The following is a 17,448-nucleotide window of genomic DNA, read 5'->3' on the forward strand; positions in this document are numbered from 1 at the left end:
GCTAGAAAAGAAGAAGAATAGGAAAGAAGAAAAAGAAAAAAAAAATCTCTTCTATTTCTGATTCTTGTTTTTAGAATCAAGAATCAACTTTTTTAAAAATTTTGATTCTGTTCCAAAACTGATTTTGGAAATAAATTTGTCCCCAAGAATAAAAAATTTATCAAATGGATTTCTGTTCTTTTTCTTTGTTCCCGAGAATAAAATAATAGAATCAGTCACTATTTGACAAATTACCAAACACACCCTTAGTGGATCCAAGGGACTTTTGTTCGATCGGAACCTAAGAGCCTTAAAGCTCTTGAAAGTTCAAAACAAAACCGAGGGATCGAATCATGGCAAGTCAACTCGCAATTCTAGTGATGTTAGTGATGTTAACGATTCAACCGGCGTTGCTCGTTGTTTTACTCTTGAGAATGTTTTCATCACCAATTGAACACAACTCGTAATATTTTTCGCTCGTAAAACCATCCAAGTCGCAATTTCGATTATGATGGCTAGCAGGGGAAAGGCGTGGAAAGATTATCCTATTTCACTAAGGCTTTTCAATGGCCATAAGAAACCCATAAGCGAACACAGGTGAACTTGCTCCTATCTGTTGAATCTAAATCATGTCAAGGTAAATGCTCATCATTGAGACGATAACATGAAAGTATTACGTCGTTCATACTCCAATGGAGCAAGGATCGAGTACTAAATTACAGCTATACACACGACACAACCATCGAGTTCAATTCGGAATACTCAAAAGTTCATCTGCTGCGGCCTCCAAGCGAGTGTAGCAACAATCAGCAAACGCATATTGGGCGTTAACCAGGAGACAAAATTTCCTAATTCACAAATCTCATTCCAACTTTGTTCAGGAAACTGCATGCCCAACACATGAATATAGAATCCTTCATTCAAGAAATCCTAAACTAAACATTTGATTGTAAGCCCGTGCTAACAAAAAGAAGTCGATAGAAGCTAGAACATGTCCTAGTCCTATTTGCATAGACTAAGGGAACTGGTTAAATTACATGTGAGGAGATGCTGCAGTCCCTGTACAGATTCTGGTTTGCCTCCAAACCCCAGGGAGCATATGTCTTTGCCATTAGCGGGTAAAATTAACTGAAAAATTGACACTTCCAAGAGACGTGCTGTCAAACATTCAATGTCACAGGGCAAGGTTTCTTTGAGTTGCTTCCATTTTCGATAGCAAATCCTTAATATCGGCTTCCATTCTGATCTTCATGTTGTAGTATTCTCGATGGGCTCTTTCTAATGCCTGCAGCTCTTCAAATTTTTGTCTGCGCAATTCCTCAGCCTCTGGCAAGCGCAGTTTTGCAATTCGGGCCATGTACTCCTCTTCAACCTTTTCATTCTTGGCCATTGCTATACGTTTCAATCCATCGGCTTCTCTTCTTGCATCATCAGCACGATTTTGAAACATCTTCGCTTCTGCTTGTTTAATTCTGACAATACTTTCCACCTCATCGAACAATGGTTCTTTCTTATCACTCCTCTGCAGCTCCAACTCCAAAGCATGCTTATCACTCCGGCCCATATTGGGGCTTGGAATTGTACTGCATACACGTTCGCCTTGAAAAGGAACTTTTTCCGCTACCGCAGCTGTGACCCACGACATATCCTGGCTAGATCCAGCCACATTGTTGACTCCCTTCCCTCGTTCAATGCCAGAATCCAGAGTTTTATCATATTTGGCTGAATCAGATCCTGCCACCACAGTGAAGAATAAAATACTTGGTCAAAAACACGATCATGCAAAATCCTGAAATGTCAGCTTTCTACTAATTTAATTAACATCCCACAAACTTAAACCAATCTAGTTCCAAACTACATATACATCATATTGATGGCATTTCTATCCACTGTATCTTCCATATCCTGCATGCAGTTCTTGCAAAACCATTCCTGCACTATAAACAAGTACTCCTGATTCAGGTAGAAGTTTTATGACTATTGAAACAAAAGCAAGAACCAGCCTAGCAAGATGGGGGGAGCAAAATAAGCTGAAATATTCTGGGATGGATTTAAATAATGTACGAGTCCACCTATCTGATTCACCATACAACCTACGCATTTGAAATAGAGAAGAAATATAGTGAGGCAGTATATCATCCATCAGAAAGTAATCCAAGTGAAAACAGTAAATCATAGCCGTCCATAATTTTTAAATGAACATGCAGAAAAAAACTATGTTTTTCATCATAGTTTACTCACCAGTGTCCTTATCCCTTACATTTGCATTCCTCTTTCAAAATAAAGCTTCACTCAAAAAACATAAAAGAAAAAGAAAAAAAGAATCATGATACAGAACATTACCATTCAGGAAAGTCATGATGTAAATGTATACTTCAGGAAGGTTAGCTTTATTTGCCAATCTCATCAGCATCTGATCGGCAACTTCACATAATCGTCTCCCTCTCAAGTCCTTGCTCGCATGGAAAATCCTCTTGACATATTCAAGCTCTCTGTAAAAATTCTCAGCGTTCCATCCCCTTGCAAAATTTTGAAAAACCTCTTTAACAAATCCAAACATCTCAGAAGGATGATCGCAAGCAACACAGTGAAACTGCATCTCTGTCATTCCTTGGGTGCTGGTTGCACTATGTCCATTCCTAATATAAGATTCCCTAATGGCACAATCCACATGACACCAATGAAGACAAACATCACAACCAACCCAACTACATGTGTTGGATGCCATGTCAAACTTGGAGCAGACTAGGCACATACAATCACTGCAAAAGCCATTCTTCTTCACACAAACCTTGCAGTCGCACTCATTAACAGGTAAAGCATTCCGACAGGAAAGATTTCTGCATCTTAAGTTCAGAAAAATCTCAGCCAAATCGGACGATGGATGACCAGATTGGAGTTGAAGATAGTCTGGCAAACCAGTTTTTAGGGCGACCAAGATCTCCAGCTGAGCTCGATGGCATTTCAATAGCATCTCAATAGTTATGTCTGATCTGTTCTGCAGCGCTTCTCGAAAAGCCCATAGTTGCCGTTGCTTATCTTTATTAACCATTAACTCCCGGATACTCTCTTTGAAACATGTCAAAGATTCTTCTCTCATCTCGCGGAATTTCCTTGCAATTTCATACAATGGTTCCGAAACTATCTTCTCAATTAGCGACTCAACAAATTCAGTTCCACTTCCACCCATCAACAGTTGATCGTGCTCCTTTTGGCTACCACTCCTGTATAAGCTACTACCATGTTTCTCCCTCGCCGCTCGCTTCTTGTCGAAGCCATAACTCGTCCCCAGATCATGAGATCCAACACTCTGTGAAGGGGACTTGACATCATCGTGTCGCTTTGTCTGCCCTCCCATCAACTGTTTGTTAAAACTCAGTTGCCTGTCCAGTCCACTGAGCATTTTACTGCTTCCCTCTGATACCCTAAGATTCAGCCCTTGGACGAGCTCACCATTTGAATTTCCCTGCACGGCCTGAGACTGGTAAAGAGAACCGTTTCCATTGCTGAGAGATCCTTGATACACCGGAGCTTCCTTAGGCTTTGCCTCGTTCTGAGCTAGTGCCTGCCAATCAACTCCCTGAAACAGAGGGCGACTCTTCACTGATTGTTCATAATCTACTGAATTCTGAGTAAGAGAACAACTTGGATTGTGAAAAAAGGACTGAGATCCCGAAAAGGACATTGATTGGGTGAAGCCTTCAGAGTTAGTACGAAAAGTAGACCAGGACTGCACACTTCTGCATTGGCTAGGGGAGGCGGGAGCAGCAGCTGTGTTGTCACCTGTAGCGCCAATAGGTAACAACACATTTGGCAAGCTCAGAGAGAGATCAAGTTGCTCCATCCCGAGCTTGTCATCTTTCTGCCTAGGAATGCCAGGATTATCTGATTTTTCTGCCTTTCTAACAGGAGAGCTCGAGAACAACTCAAAACCCCTAGTGCTCGGCCCTTCCATGTCCATGTCCCTGCTACTCACGACATCTCTAAATTCTCTTTCAACCCATAAACGTTCTTCTGCAACTTCAGCGACTTCGATTGGCACAAAAGCAACGCTCTTGCCTTTGTCCTTGAAGCTATGTACAAGCCTTTCTCCAGCCAGGCCAGTTTTATCTTCAGGCAACACAGACCCTTCCGGCTCTCCTAGTTTGAACTCCTGTGATTCTGCACCTTCTTCTTTGAGTTCAAGATCAAAACCTTTGTCTTGTTTAGGAGGTTCTTCATCCTGTAAGTGCTTCCCAAGAACCCTATAATGAACAGCTTCCTCTGCAGACTCCAAGTGACCTCCCCAACTCTCTTCCTCCCCTTTCAGAATCTCCCGATCCTTAACAATCGCACTATCAGATTCAGTTTCACTTTCCTCACCATTACTCCCACTCATCTCATCATTTGAAATCTTTCGATGATCTTGAAAGGCCTCGTCTGTGTGTTCCCTCTTCTCCTCAACTGGACTTTCTTCAGGGCACTCCTTCTCTTCTTCACAAAGTGACTTCCCGACTACTTCAGCAACCTTAGCTCTACCCTCACTCTCTACAACTTCCCTATGATCAGACTCCAACTGGACAGACTTTTTGGGGCTTCCTCCATTCCCAACTTCAGGAGCCAATCCAACCTCACCGGCCGCTTCCGGTTCCAGCTCTCCTTCCTCCATTTCACTACTACTCCCACTCTCAGCTAGCAACTCCTCAGGCTTCTTGGTCTCCACACTCGACCTCTCACTCGACCAGCTCGGGGACTTCTCCTTCTCCTTCGCCTTGACCTCTCTGGCCTCCAGATTTTTCGGCGGCGACCTCATCTTAGACTGCTGTTCACTACCCGAATCACCTTTCGACACGCTAGGCGACTTATCCTTCTCTTTCTCCCTCACTTTTCCATCTCTTAAACCTCTTCGAGATTGCTCACTCCCCGAATCTTTCGACCACGTAGGAGATTTCGCATCCCTCAGTGCCTTCCTGTCCCTGTCATCCATAAATCCAGGTCTGATACTTCTGCTCTCGTCAACATCCTTGCTCCCATTCCCAAATCTCTGCCAAGAGGACGACGAAGTGCTCCCTTCGCGCCTCGATCTGTCCCTCTCCGATCGGAATCCCTTGGGAAACTCCTTCTTCGGGCCACAGAAGCCATCTGATCGGTGAGCAAATCCGCGATTTCCGCCGTACCCATCTCTTTCGGCGAAATCAACACCGTGCCCCTTCCTCTCGGCGTGCCTATCGGGCCCAAACCCCAAGCCCAACCCCTTCCTGCGATCGTAGCGCTCCAAATCGTGGTCGGAGCGCTTGCGCGGGATCCTCAAGCCATCGCGGCCGCCGTCGTCGTCCAGGGGCCGATCTCGGTCGTATCGAGACGAGTAAGACGCCAGTAACACCTTGCGAGGAGGAGCCGCTTCGCCGGGCTTGCCGGAGTAGAAGCCGCCGCTACGGTGGGAGGAGGAGGAGGAGCGATTGGAAGCCGAGTCTTTACCGACGCCCTTGTCGCCGCCGCCGTAGTAATCGAGATCGTCGCTCGACCTCAATCTCTTCATGATCCAACCACTTCAAACCCGCAAGCCAAACAAAAAAAGAAGGAAGAAGAAGAAGAAGAAGAAGAAGAAGCAGGAACAGCTCAAAGGAGAAGCTGCCGAAGAACAGCGACGGGCTCCAGAATCGCGATCCGCAGCCCCGGGATCATGTCGATTTCCACTTCCGGCGGCGGCACCAGCAGCAGCAGGAGGAGGCGGAGAGCCAAAGACTCGAGCTTTACGAAGGAAACCAAGCCTTGTGGGGGGCGGATTTCGGGAGAAAACCCTAATTGCCCAAATGGGGGTGGACCTCGAAGGAAGCAAGGAACATGGGGGAATCTCGCACGGCGGGCGGGCGAGGTAGTTAGGGCGGAGGACGGAGGTGGAACCGGCCGAGGACAGAAGGAGCGGAGGACGGAGGAGGGAGCGACGATGGATCCTCCGGAGGAGGAAAGGAAGGAAGGAGATGGTGGAGATGAGGGCAAAGGAGGAGACCCACGTGGAGGTGAATTGATCGAGATTAGGTATTGATGGTCAAAATTGCGGAAAGAGAGAGAGAGGGAGAGAGAACATAGAAAAGTCATTGATGGAGTGAAAATCAGTCAACGCAGTTTAACCACTGTTTCGTCGTTCCAGAGACAGAGACGGAAAGCGGAAGCCGACTTGGATACGCAAGGTGCGCACTGCGCATCGCCCCCACCCTCGCCCGCATTGAAACGCACTCGAGGCTTTTTGACTTTGGTGGTCTCCCCAAAAATATATATATATCAAAAAAATTTGAAAAGTGGGACTGCTGGGGGAGGGATGTGTGTGGGTGGGGGGAATGCACTATCGTCACCGAGCGGTGATGGAGCGAATATGATTGGTCGTCTGATCTAGAGAGAGAGAGTGTGTTGTGCGGTGTGGATGGACTTAGCACGTCCGAATCATCACATATGTCAACCCCCCCCTCCCAATTTTGCAGCTTCTTTAACAATTTGTTATATATACATACATATATATATATGGCTAGAATTGCATGCAGTTGGTGTTGACAAATCCAGAGTCCATATTATATATTTTCTTCTATGTTCAATCATTAAGTAAGGGGCTCCTTCAGTAGAACAAAAGAAAAAATAGGTTTTAAAAAAAATTCAAGTGCTCAATTTTAAGTACTTGGCAGTTTTTGAGAGCTGCATGGAGAAATATAAGAATTTTTCAGTGACGATGGATATGAAAATTGAGTGATAAGTATGATTAGTAGTTCCTCATCAACATGAGATTATTGAATATTGTTGATGGGTATTGATCGATAACATGAATAAAAACATTAGAGGAGTTCGGTCCGTATCACATGTATTAAGAATTCCCTTAGAAATTCAGATGATCAAGTAGGAATAATTTCAAGTTTCAACCTGATCTTTGTTTACAAGATTGAGGTTGAGCTTGAGCGGTTAAAAACGGTCTTTGGAGCTTGGAACCCTTCTTACAAGTGAAGACGCGTGAATAAGGAAGCAGGGTTTATAAATCAGATAAGAAAAACTTAAAAAACGAAAAATTGGAATCGGGTTTCAATTTGGAACCGGGCTGGTCCCGACCCGATCCGCCTCATCATGTTAGGCTTATCCGTTCTCATTGCGGCTATGCCTTCGAAATATCTGTGGTAGCTCTTGCTTTTTGTTCGTATTCGTAAGACAGATATTCCCATATGGTTCCCCGCTCCACTCCAACTTCTCTCGAAAGGATGTGAGCGGAGGTTATCTTCTTCATCAACATTTGGAGTGGGGGGGTCAAGTCCTGCATCTTGATCACTGCACAGACCCAACCCACCGTGTCCTAGAACGTCCTCTGACCACTCTTGTTCCAATTAGCCAAACCACTACAAGTGACAGACTTCCGAGGTCCAGACCTTTAGAAGTTCTGCGCTTCTGTCCATGGCTTCCTTCTCTTTCCATCACCACTACTTCCGCGGCAGATCTACTGCAATTCAAGAACTCAAGCGTGGTGACTGTCCCAAGCACATTATCAGTGTTTCTTGCCTGGGCCATGACCAAGAACACGACGATTCAATAGCACAGAAGCCAAAGAAAGAAAAGCAGATCAAGAAGCCAACTGTTGCAGGAATTCTAGATGGTTTTGAGAAGATAGGGAAGGGATTGAAGCACAATTTGAGCCCACAGAGGAAGGGTGACTGGAAAGATATAGCTTTGATGAGTTTATCTTTTGCTGTTTACGTGTACATATCTCAGAAGATTGTTCGTGCTTACTGTGCTTGGGTGTCCATGCCAAAGCAGCCTTGGTAATTAGTAATAAGGATGTTAAGCATCTTTATTGTTGTAAGAGCTAGATACTGTGTACGTCATTCCCAGAATCTAATCTTGTTAGTAATAATGTAGGGAAGCATCTTCATGGTATATGTTGCAACTCATTCAGATTTCTGTTGTATAAAAGTGGGCTCACTTTTTGACATGCCTTCTTAACGAAAACTGTCGGTGTGCAACTCTTATAACTGTTCTCTTGCAATGTATGCTGGAGAGTTTAGTCACAAACAATTACGTTTGAAATTGAATCTTCTCCTCTCCATGACAGGAGCGGGCCTGTAATCTTGACAAAAAGTCACAAGAATCAGAATTTTGATTGTGATTACTATAATTTACCATGGAATTGAACATAGAATTTCGCCAATCACGGACTAACAGGGTGCAAGTTCCAGTTGATTGCTGATCACCTAGTAAGCATATTAGGTAAAAATTTGCTTACTGGGTAATCATTAAGGAACAGTTGGGATGGTGTTCCTAAATGACCACGCGGTTTAAACTGTGTAGCAGAATCATAAAATTTCTCGAATAATTCTCTGCTGCCAAATTAGTTCCAATTGCCTCTCACATCATCACCCTTTTTTCCGTGAAAAGCACAAACCCTTTAATCAGTGCAACGAATATAATAATAGGCTCCTCAATGATGCCATCTTCTGTCCTTCCTAGGTGTATTACTATTTCTTTGCATGAATGTGGATCTGATATGTAATTTGACAGATACTAGTTAGCATAGCTAACCTAGTTGCCAAATTGACTATTGGTGAATTTAAGCAAAAGAGGTGGACTAACAATTTCTTCTATATCTGAAGATTAACACAGATATATCTTCAATGGAAAAAGTAGATTCAATGTATTGTACATAGATATTGTTGATGCTGAAGGTTATACAGGAGGTGGTGGCAAGTCTAGCAGCAGCCAGAATCCAACACAATCATCTGAATCCAGGTCCTCTTGGATGGCGAGGAAATGTAAGCCCCCACAGGACTTTTTTGCTGATTCCCAAGCTTCGGCTTCAGTTGTCGTCATGGGAGTTTTCTTGTAGGTTGCGTAAACATAACGTGTTGAAATTCCAACCGAAAGAATCAAGCTGGCTCGACCAGTATCAGCTTCAATTGAACAGACTTCCAGTCCATTCATCCAAGCTGCAGCAGTGGAACAAAGATTATAATATAATTAAACTTTGGGAGCTGTAGCGAATATACCATCATAAAATTTTACGAGGCGAAGTGTAATTACAGTTACATGATCAGTGTGATTGGTTAGAGTAGAGATAGCTCTTAAGATACAGCCAAGTGTTAAGAAGAGATCAACTCAACTGCGAGTCTGCGACTATGCAATCAAGCATAGCTAGAAAATAGTTATGTACTCATGATTCCATGAATCCTTAAACAAAACGTAGTATTAATAGATAGAGTACTGAGAAGACCAAACTGTGGCTTTTAATTCCGTCACTCTCACAAGGACAGTCGCATACTAATATTGTACTCCTGTTTTCCAATAAATGCATCATCTGGATTCATTTCCAGTTCAGCTAACTAGTGGACATCAAAGCCACTGGGAATAAATGTCAGAATATTAGGTGCAGTCACTCTTTGCCGCTGGCTATAAGTCCTAGGATGTGAGCCTCATCTAATGATGCATGGACTTGAGGAGTTGCTGTTAGTCAAGCTTCATAAACCTTTCCTTAATGCCAAATTGGACCTCAGATGGCGTAACTTTAATCATAATCACACACCGCTGTGCTGTATCTCAAGTGAGTATGGAAGCTCAAGATACTTCATTATCACTTGAAGATTCTGGTAGGATGTAATAGAATCAGTAGCATGCTAATGCCATGCAATAGATATACAGAAAAAGAATGCACCTGCTAGCGGTTTTGCACGTGAAGATGCAACAGCCAACCCTGGTATCAACGTATTGTCATCTATCTCAATGCCCAGTAAATCCAAATCCAGACCCGAACCAAACACATATCTTGTGTCCAAGCCTGAGATTTCCTCACGAACAGCTACAAAGAAAGAGAACAATACATCACCTGAAGGAGTTAAAAAATGTGTATGCTCGTACACAGAAACAATGGATGTGATGATATAAAGACTAACCACACACCCTCGTTTCTAATCTTAACAAGCGTCTATAGGGATCATTGTAATGCCTTTAAATGCATTCATGAGGACACTGATGACTGAAGGGTTCGTACCTGTGTACGGTAATTGGACAAATGCCCACTTCTCCCCGAACAGATTTTCAGGAAGTTCCATTGGGAAAGGGTTATCAAGAGCCAGAAGGGGCTTGGATCCTTTTTGAAAACCCGGGTGACGTGTATACACCGTCTCATACCGCTCTTCTAGCCAGAGAAGTAGTGATATACACTGAAATAGAAACATTACTGAATGAAAGTCAGTACATATTGAGCATGCAAAGTTAACGTGTAGAAAATATTCTTCCTAATGTGATACCAAGGAAACCAGAGAATCAATACCCAAAGGAAGAAACTGAAACTACATTATCCATTACACATTAAGCAAAAGGGAAGCAGCAGCAACATGTTAACACATCCATGTCCATCACATCCTGAAGTATTTTTCGCTTATCTAAAAGCGAGGCATATGAAGATAGAAGAAACACAGCAGGTTGGGGTGAAGAGAACGTTAGCGTGGCTGATGAGGAAGCTCCTATCAAATAGATGTGCTATTCTTTCTATTCAATCCGAAGCCCCAGTTACTCCTCTTGTCCTTCATGCATATTCAGTTCAAGTCAAGAAGATGTCAGAACCCCAGTATCTGTCCTACCATTTGGGAACTTTAATATGCTCATCCAACTTCATTTCGTTTTCGACGGAGACAAGATTGAATCCTTTTTGCTTATCCTACCAGTGAAAGTTCCCACCTAAAGGGATTCAAAAGTGAACAACATGACATGAAGATACAAATGGAACCATAACAACTAGCGAATTGCACATACCCGCTTACTCGGAACAGGCTTTATGCTGAGCTCCTTACATGCCTTTGTGATAATTGTCTGCATCTGAGACCTATTAGACCACGCACCAAAGCTTTTAGTAAAAGTTCTCACTCAGAACAAAAGAATTAACACAGCCAAGTAATTTTATAGGCACGGGAGTGGTTGCATCCACTGATGTTCATGTGATTTTTGTTCATGATGCTATAAAATTACCTGAAGTAGCGAATCTTCTCTGGGAGAGGAACGCCAAGTTCATCGCTAATGGACACGATAGCATCCTTCAAAGTGATGCTATTGATCACATTGTTAGGAAAATACTTGGTGTGTTGAAGAGAAAGCGAATTGTCACACACCACAATCTCCCACAACTTCTTGCCCCTGATATCAAGAATGGGCCTGGAGCAAAAATCAAGCTCCCACTCCGATATGCTCTCCGGATCGGTTTCCGGGTCAAGGTAGCTCAGTTCTGCTGTTGGGTCATCATCTTCTGGACCTTCTTCGTCCTCGTTGTAGAGTTCGAGCTCCTTCTCTGTGGAAACGGAGCTTTCGGACGCCGAGTTCAGCCGGAACCGGTGCACGAGCCGCTGGATTTCGGCGAGGCCTCGAGGAGTACGACGAGGGATGTCGGTGAACTTGGGGAAAGAGGCGAAGTTGGATGTCGGTTGGTGAGGTTGCAGAGGAGGGGTTCTGACTCTGGTGGGATTGAAGCTGAGACCAGCCATGGAGAGTTCCCTGCAACGCGAGTGATGATAAGAAGAAGGAATGGCGGTTTTCTTGGGTAAGTTATCTCTCCACCACACGTACGACCAGAGCAGCTCAAATCGACTGTAGTGAATGGACGGGCTTCGTCAGGATGATGGGAAAGGGCCCGTCATGGCCCGGCCCAAGAGTATCGCATCTCGCGTGGGCCGCAGATGAGCCAGGGAGAAGAGATGCTGTGCTTTTATGTGAATGGAAGATAGCGTAATGGCCGAAGCTTTTTGGGAGTCGGGGCAACCATCGATTCGGAGCTGAAGCTGTGGAGGAGCTCCTCCAGAGTTGCCGGAGAGGATACCATTGACCATGTAATGCTCTGTCTCGTTCATCTCTACTCATGCGCGAATGCCTGTGTTGTGCGAGGGGTGCTCGGGTGTTGGGGGATGCAAATGTTCTCTAGCTGTTTGATTAAATGCCGCTGTGTTTTGGTGCTCCACGGGACCAAGTTTTGGTTCATTGAGCTTCTGGGCGAATTTCTGGGTTTTCGTTGGGTGTTCTCCTTGATATTGTCTCTTTGTTTTCCATGTCAAGCTGCTATTTGGATTTGTTATGTTCGCGGAAAGTTCTCTCTAGCTCTCTGTCGGGTTGTGGAGGCAATATTGATCGGTGAGCAGATTCTTGGAAATGCTTTTTCTGTAATTGGAAACATTAGAGAGTTGAAAGCTGCTCAGCCTCAAATGTGTCTGCTCTACCGAAGGTTGGCCTTTATAGTTGTCAAAAGGAGAAAAAAAAAAAAAACGGTGAGGGTGCATCTTGTAGCATGATGGGACTCAATATTGGAGTTGACGAAGGTCAAAACTGAAACAGTCCATGTAGGGTTTAGGAAAATGCTTGTATAGGGCAGAAAGTGGGCATGTGTGAATTTAAGTGAGCTTACTCTATCCACACATCCCTGTGTAAGTACTTCTCTTTTCTTGAATAGGTACCTTAAGGAGCAGGCCTTGATCTGATCACAGAGATGATGAAGTTTGCGGGATATACTTTGCTAACATCATTTACTCCTACTCATTCTATTATCCTTAAAAACCCTCGCAGATTTCGATTTGGTTTGAATCCGGCCAATTCAAGGAACATATCAGCTGACGCTCTGAAACATCGACCGTATTCGAAAACTCTAATGGTTGCCGGGCACTATCTTCCTCCTTTGTTTAGGTAGCTTAGCTATTTGTTCCTTTCTATTATTTTGAACCATAGTCCGGTGTAGTGATCCATGAGGTTCCCTATTCGCAGTGTTGCTCCAATGATGGAGTGGACAGACCATCACTATAGGACCCTAGCCCGTCTCATCTCAAAACATGCGTGGCTTTACACTGAGATGCTTGCGGCTGAAACAATTGTTTATCAAGAACATAACTTGGTAAGTTGGCAAGATTCTTCATATTCGTGGACTGCACAAACAAGCAGTGTACCTGGTGGTCTTTTATGTAAATCATGCAGGTGAATTTCCTCTGACGTGTCAAACTAAGTATCCACTACTGTTAATAATGGTCAGGATAGGTTCTTGGCTTTTTCTCCGGAACAGCATCCAATAGTGTTACAAATCGGAGGCAGCAATTTGGAAAACCTGGCCAAAGCAACTGAACTTGCTAATGCCTATTCCTATGATGAGATCAATTTTAAGTCAGTGAATGTTCCTTTTCTTAGCTGATGATCCCATTTTTATGATTTACTATTAGTCTTTTGATGCTTACTTTCTTTATTCACTAGTTGTGGGTGTCCTAGTCCAAGGGTAGCTGGACATGGGTGCTTTGGTGTTCGTCTCATGCTTGATCCGAAGGTTCGAGTTTATCATGCTAATTAGTGTTCTGGACTGGTATTATCTTTTTTGGAATCATTTTCGGCGTGTTCTGATAGAGTTGTTGGTCTCTGCGAGGAAGTTTGTTGGTGAGGCCATGTCAGTGATTGCTGCCAAAACAAATTCTCCAGTCAGTGTGAAATGCCGAATTGGTGTTGATGACCATGATTCATACAATGAGCTCTGTAAGGTCCAATTTTCTTCTAGCTTAGCAAGTCAAATGCAAGACTTACTTTCTAGAATATTGTCTCTTCTTTATCTTAATGTTCAAGAATTGAAGAGAGAACATATTGAACATTTAGTTTATAGTGGGATTCTCATCCAGCTATTGATAGTTATTAGAGGAAATTCGATGTTTAATTTGGATTACGACTGCTTTGCATCGAGCCTTCTTTATAAGATTAGAGTTAAGGTAGAGGGAGCTCCACTATGAAGCACTTGCTTTGCTAGGCTGGGGCTATGCCTTTATCCAATATGAGTGTGAACAATTTGCAATGCCTTGGTTGGGGACTATATAATGTCAAGCTAAAAGGGGTGCTTTTTCGGACCAAAAGAAATATTAATTGCACATATAATTAATTATTTACAGTTTCTCGACTACAATTGTTTGCCTCCTTTTGGACTCGGTTCACTGGTTTTCAAGGGCGTTTCAGCAAAGATGATTAACTACTGTATAAGTTTGGTAAAGTCTGATTTTGCTCATTTGGCCACATTACATCCCCAAAGTTCTTTGCACTATAGTTTTCAGTAAAATTATAACCTTTAAGTGAGCTGTCCAGATGCCTTTATGTCTAACTTTATGGTGCTTGACTATTGTACAGGTGATTTTATTTATAAGGTTTCTTCTCTCTCACCAACGAGACATTTCATTATACATTCTCGTAAGGCACTACTCAATGGCATCAGCCCTGCTGACAATCGTCGGGTTCCTCCACTCAAGTACGTACCTGGAAATATGTTAGGGAAAACTATCTTTGGTTTTTTGTTTCTTTCTTTTAATGTTGTTTGATATTTTTGTTCCGAGCATTTTCTCAAATGGTTTAATTATTGTGCTTGGGAAACAGTACAGTATGTTCAGCTTAACATTTCAGTTTCTCATATGCAGATATGAATACTTTTTTGGTCTATTGCGAGACTTTCCAGACTTAAAGTTTACAATAAATGGAGGCATAAACTCCATCAATGAGGTAAAATCATACTTTAGTCAAGTTAATTTTAGATTGAATTATTGAACCTGGAAGCAGACATGAATAGTTGGCGCACTATATCATGTTGATCCATGTCCTTGATCAATAAGAAGAGGCAAAGCAATTTAATTGTCTTGTTTATACAGGATATAATCTGCTTGACCGCAAGCATGTCAAAGTGAGAAGTGGAGCTTAAGTATATAATGCAGCTTTTAAGGAATCTATTATGAATGTGGAAATTGGTTTATGTACGTCACATTCTCAATGGAAAATTTGATTTGCAATTGTGTTTTTATTCATGTCTGTATCAAAGGCATAGTGGAGCTGAGTTGAGTTGACACAGACTATTAATTTAATTCAACTCGTATTGAATAATAGAGACTTGATCAATTACCTTATGAAATATAAGTCTCCGCTCAGTTAAGCGCAAACACGAGCTTGAGCTCAAACTCAAGTTTTATAACTACAATATAATTGATAATTTGTTATGTTTGTATGTCTTGCAACGAAAAAAAATAAAATTTTAATTACGAGATTAGGCTCAGGAACTACTTGAGTTCAAAAATTGAACTCAAGCTGACTCAACTAAATTATCTAGCAGTTCAAACTTGATCGAAATCGAACTAATTAAGCTGACCTTGAGTAGCTCATGGATAGATTGAGATCTTGATTTGGTGATACTTAGGCTGGGGAAACTGTTATTTTGTTTTGAGCTTGTGTAATCATCTGATTGGTAAACTTTTTAGCACCATCATATGAAATGACATTCGTGACTCACTAATTTTTCATGGATATATGTGTATACAGGTGAATGCGGCTTTGGTGGAAGGAGCTCATGGTGTAATGGTTGGACGTGCTGCCTTTAATAAGTACGTATGACACAACAAAAAATAAGTTTCATAGGTCCATCCATGTCTTCACATAGTTAGCAGCTAGGGCTTTATCAAATTCTTATGTATTGGTGCTCCCAGTTCTGCATTAATTGCTTCAGTTAGTTTCGCCATTTATCTTTGAAATTTGAGGGCCATACTGCAACAGGATGAATAATCCAAGGGAATATTTATGGTATTGAATTATTTTGTTTTATGATATAAAATGCGACGATATATATCATACTTTAATAGATCTTTAGCTAAGTTGAGCGGTGCTTGCTTAATTGCTCGCAAAATTTGATCAGTGATTTGAAAATGATTATAAATTTAACAGCTCATGGCAGACTTTGGCGTATGTAGATAGCGCCGTTTATGGTGTTCCAAGCAGTGGTATCACGCGCCGTCAGGTATAGTTGTACATGTGGCTGGATAATTATTATCTGCTTAGTCACTGCCTCCTGTTTGCTTCGAGTATTCCCCTCCTCACAATTATCCAATTCTCAGATCCTCAAAGAGTATGAAGTTTATGGAGATTCTGTTCTTGGAATGTATGGAAAGAAACCAACTGTGCGTGATGTGGCAAAGGTATGGATGGCGGAAATGGTTTAACTAGATAATCTCTTCTTTTGTTGTGTTCCAGGGTGGATTTTAGTAGCCTTTGCTTTACTATGCGACTGTTGGAAAAATTTAAGATCCATTAGTCTAGGCCATTTATAGCTAATATTTCAGCTATGGGCATTGTAAAGGTCACTTATCTGAGCGTGACCTTGGTGGAGAGTAGTCCAGCACCGAGAGGATCCGCAATGAATATCTTTAAAATCCCACATATAGTATTTGTTGCTGTAAAGCCATCATTAGCATTTGGAAGCAGATTTCCTGCTTCTCTGCTGTTGGAATGTTGCCGGGTGTGATGAATCATCTGTTTCTTGTTTGGCCACATATGAAGCTCTTTTCAATAATTTTATTTTTAACATGTTGCAGCCTTTGCTTGGTCTTTTCCATTCGGAGCCTGGAAATGGTTTGTGGAAGCGGAAAGCTGACGCAGCTTTCCTGCATTGCACTGTAAGTTTGTACATTAGGCTATTCGTTTCGATTATATTAAATTTTTGTATATTTCAGCCTGACCATTCGATTAACTTTAATGCGGTCTTTGGACCGTGTAGACGATGAAGTCCTTCTTTGAGGAGACACTTGATGCAATTCCCGACTTTGTGTTGGATGCACCTATTGCGGAGGTTCCGTCCGGTTCAGAAAACCCTTTTGCTAATATACGAGATGTGCTGCCTCCTCCATACAAGGAAAGAGAACAAGAGGTGTTATATGCGTAGTCATTCTTTGTTTGTGCAACAGCTCTCTCAGATATCTTTTAATTCCAAAGTCGTTAGGAAAAGGAGAGAAATTTGCTACTAATTTGGGAGGTGGTCTGTCTGCACCGTCATCCCATGTCCCATTTGTGATCAGGTACTGTATAATCAAAGGAGTGGTCATGGTTATTCTGTCTGTGTCACCTGGTATATGCAATTTTTTCACATTGTTTTTGTTGTTTTTCGAGTAATCATGACTCGTGAGGTTCTTAAGACAAATAGTCTCATCTTCTCCCCACAGTTGCCAAAAAGGGGTGAACGTAGGAGCTACAATCATGTTTAGCTGTTCAGATATTCAGTAGACGCTTTGTGAGGGCAACTGAATTTCCAAGAACCATCTTCTCTTTTGGTTAATTAGAGAGACAAAAAAGATCATCCTAAAGAAGTTAATAGTGATTTAAAAAATTTCATCATGTTATAGTATATTTCTGATCTAATAAAATGATGGAGCTTAATCTAATGCAATTAGACAACAAGGCTAGTTGAGAAGGTCTTGAATGTTTGCGTTGAGGTACGAGTTTGATATAGTTGTCAATGTCAAAGTTAAGAGCTTTGATAAAAAGAAAAAAGAAAAAAAAAAGGAGACCAATACGGTAATCAAGTACATGGAGACTTACAGTAGTATAGAGTTTTGCTCGGCGCTATTAAATAAATATGCATGGAGAAGATGCTCCATAAAATCCTCTTTAATGCTGGTATTGTAGAAAATTCCTTGCAGATGCAATTAGTACAGCGAGCTA

The 17,448-nt window shown here is 42.2% G+C and overlaps 4 protein-coding genes across 10 annotated transcripts; 2 read left to right on the forward strand and 2 right to left on the reverse strand.

Annotated features, from left to right (window-relative positions):
• Positions 1–823: 823 nt before the first annotated feature.
• LOC115678867 (protein OBERON 4) lies at positions 824–6,007 on the reverse strand. The gene is made up of 2 exons (XM_030602378.2): positions 2,323–6,007; positions 824–1,713 (listed from the first exon to the last, which is right to left on the reverse strand). The coding sequence occupies exons 1-2, from the start codon at positions 5,495–5,497 to the stop codon at positions 1,154–1,156; spliced, it is 3,735 nt and encodes a 1,244-aa protein (XP_030458238.1). The 5' UTR covers positions 5,498–6,007; the 3' UTR covers positions 824–1,153.
• A 1,115-nt stretch (positions 6,008–7,122) lies between these two features.
• On the forward strand, positions 7,123–7,866 carry LOC115667587 (uncharacterized). Its single transcript, XM_030589173.2, has one exon. The coding sequence runs from the start codon at positions 7,387–7,389 to the stop codon at positions 7,753–7,755; it is 369 nt and encodes a 122-aa protein (XP_030445033.1). The 5' UTR covers positions 7,123–7,386; the 3' UTR covers positions 7,756–7,866.
• Positions 7,867–8,550: 684 nt separating this feature from the next.
• LOC115667515 (protein TAB2 homolog, chloroplastic) lies at positions 8,551–11,517 on the reverse strand. Its single transcript, XM_030589101.2, has 5 exons — positions 10,948–11,517; positions 10,735–10,804; positions 9,971–10,142; positions 9,635–9,778; positions 8,551–8,912 (listed from the first exon to the last, which is right to left on the reverse strand). The coding sequence occupies exons 1-5, from the start codon at positions 11,454–11,456 to the stop codon at positions 8,653–8,655; spliced, it is 1,155 nt and encodes a 384-aa protein (XP_030444961.1). The 5' UTR covers positions 11,457–11,517; the 3' UTR covers positions 8,551–8,652.
• A 137-nt stretch (positions 11,518–11,654) lies between these two features.
• Positions 11,655–16,899, forward strand: LOC115667176 (uncharacterized). Of its 7 annotated transcripts, none has more exons than XM_056313106.1 (14): positions 11,655–11,798; positions 12,022–12,187; positions 12,413–12,642; positions 12,721–12,847; positions 12,983–13,110; positions 13,198–13,267; positions 13,368–13,470; positions 14,107–14,224; positions 14,391–14,472; positions 15,280–15,341; positions 15,679–15,751; positions 15,849–15,929; positions 16,326–16,406; positions 16,508–16,899. In XM_056313106.1, the coding sequence occupies exons 3-14, from the start codon at positions 12,449–12,451 to the stop codon at positions 16,670–16,672; spliced, it is 1,284 nt and encodes a 427-aa protein (XP_056169081.1). In that variant the 5' UTR covers positions 11,655–11,798; positions 12,022–12,187; positions 12,413–12,448; the 3' UTR covers positions 16,673–16,899. The 7 variants fall into 7 exon arrangements, with proteins under 7 accessions (XP_056169081.1, XP_030444894.1, XP_056169080.1 ...); XM_030589034.2 differs by having other exon boundaries at positions 12,022–12,096; positions 12,526–12,642; positions 12,988–13,110; XM_056313105.1 differs by having other exon boundaries at positions 11,656–11,798; positions 12,022–12,096.
• The last annotated feature ends 549 nt before the right edge of the window (positions 16,900–17,448 follow it).

Source organism: Syzygium oleosum, unplaced genomic scaffold (assembly GCF_021117445.2).
Source record: "Syzygium oleosum isolate NSW1041296 unplaced genomic scaffold, Sole_v2.1 Sole_v2.07, whole genome shotgun sequence".
Lineage (NCBI taxonomy): Eukaryota > Viridiplantae > Streptophyta > Magnoliopsida > Myrtales > Myrtaceae > Syzygium > Syzygium oleosum.

Bases quoted from the DNA above. Each gene is read 5' to 3' on its own strand.
- LOC115678867 (XM_030602378.2), bottom strand. From the start codon at position 5,497: ATGAAGAGATTGAGGTCGAGCGACGATCTCGATTACTACGGCGGCGGC. The intron at 1,714-2,322 runs GTAATGTTCTGT...CTGTGGTGGCAG, and splicing joins CATCATGACTTTCCTGAATG to GATCTGATTCAGCCAAATAT.
- LOC115667587 (XM_030589173.2), top strand. From the start codon at position 7,387: ATGGCTTCCTTCTCTTTCCATCACCACTACTTCCGCGGCAGATCTACT.
- LOC115667515 (XM_030589101.2), bottom strand. From the start codon at position 11,456: ATGGCTGGTCTCAGCTTCAATCCCACCAGAGTCAGAACCCCTCCTCTG. The intron at 10,143-10,734 runs GTATGTGCAATT...TTTCTATTTCAG, and splicing joins AGCCTGTTCCGAGTAAGCGG to TGTATATCACTACTTCTCTG. The intron at 9,779-9,970 runs GTACGAACCCTT...CTTTCTTTGTAG, and splicing joins TGTCCAATTACCGTACACAG to CTGTTCGTGAGGAAATCTCA.
- LOC115667176 (XM_056313106.1), top strand. From the start codon at position 12,449: ATGATGAAGTTTGCGGGATATACTTTGCTAACATCATTTACTCCTACT. The intron at 13,471-14,106 runs GTAAGGTCCAAT...ACTATTGTACAG, and splicing joins TGATTCATACAATGAGCTCT to GTGATTTTATTTATAAGGTT. The intron at 16,407-16,507 runs GTAAGTTTGTAC...TGGACCGTGTAG, and splicing joins CAGCTTTCCTGCATTGCACT to ACGATGAAGTCCTTCTTTGA.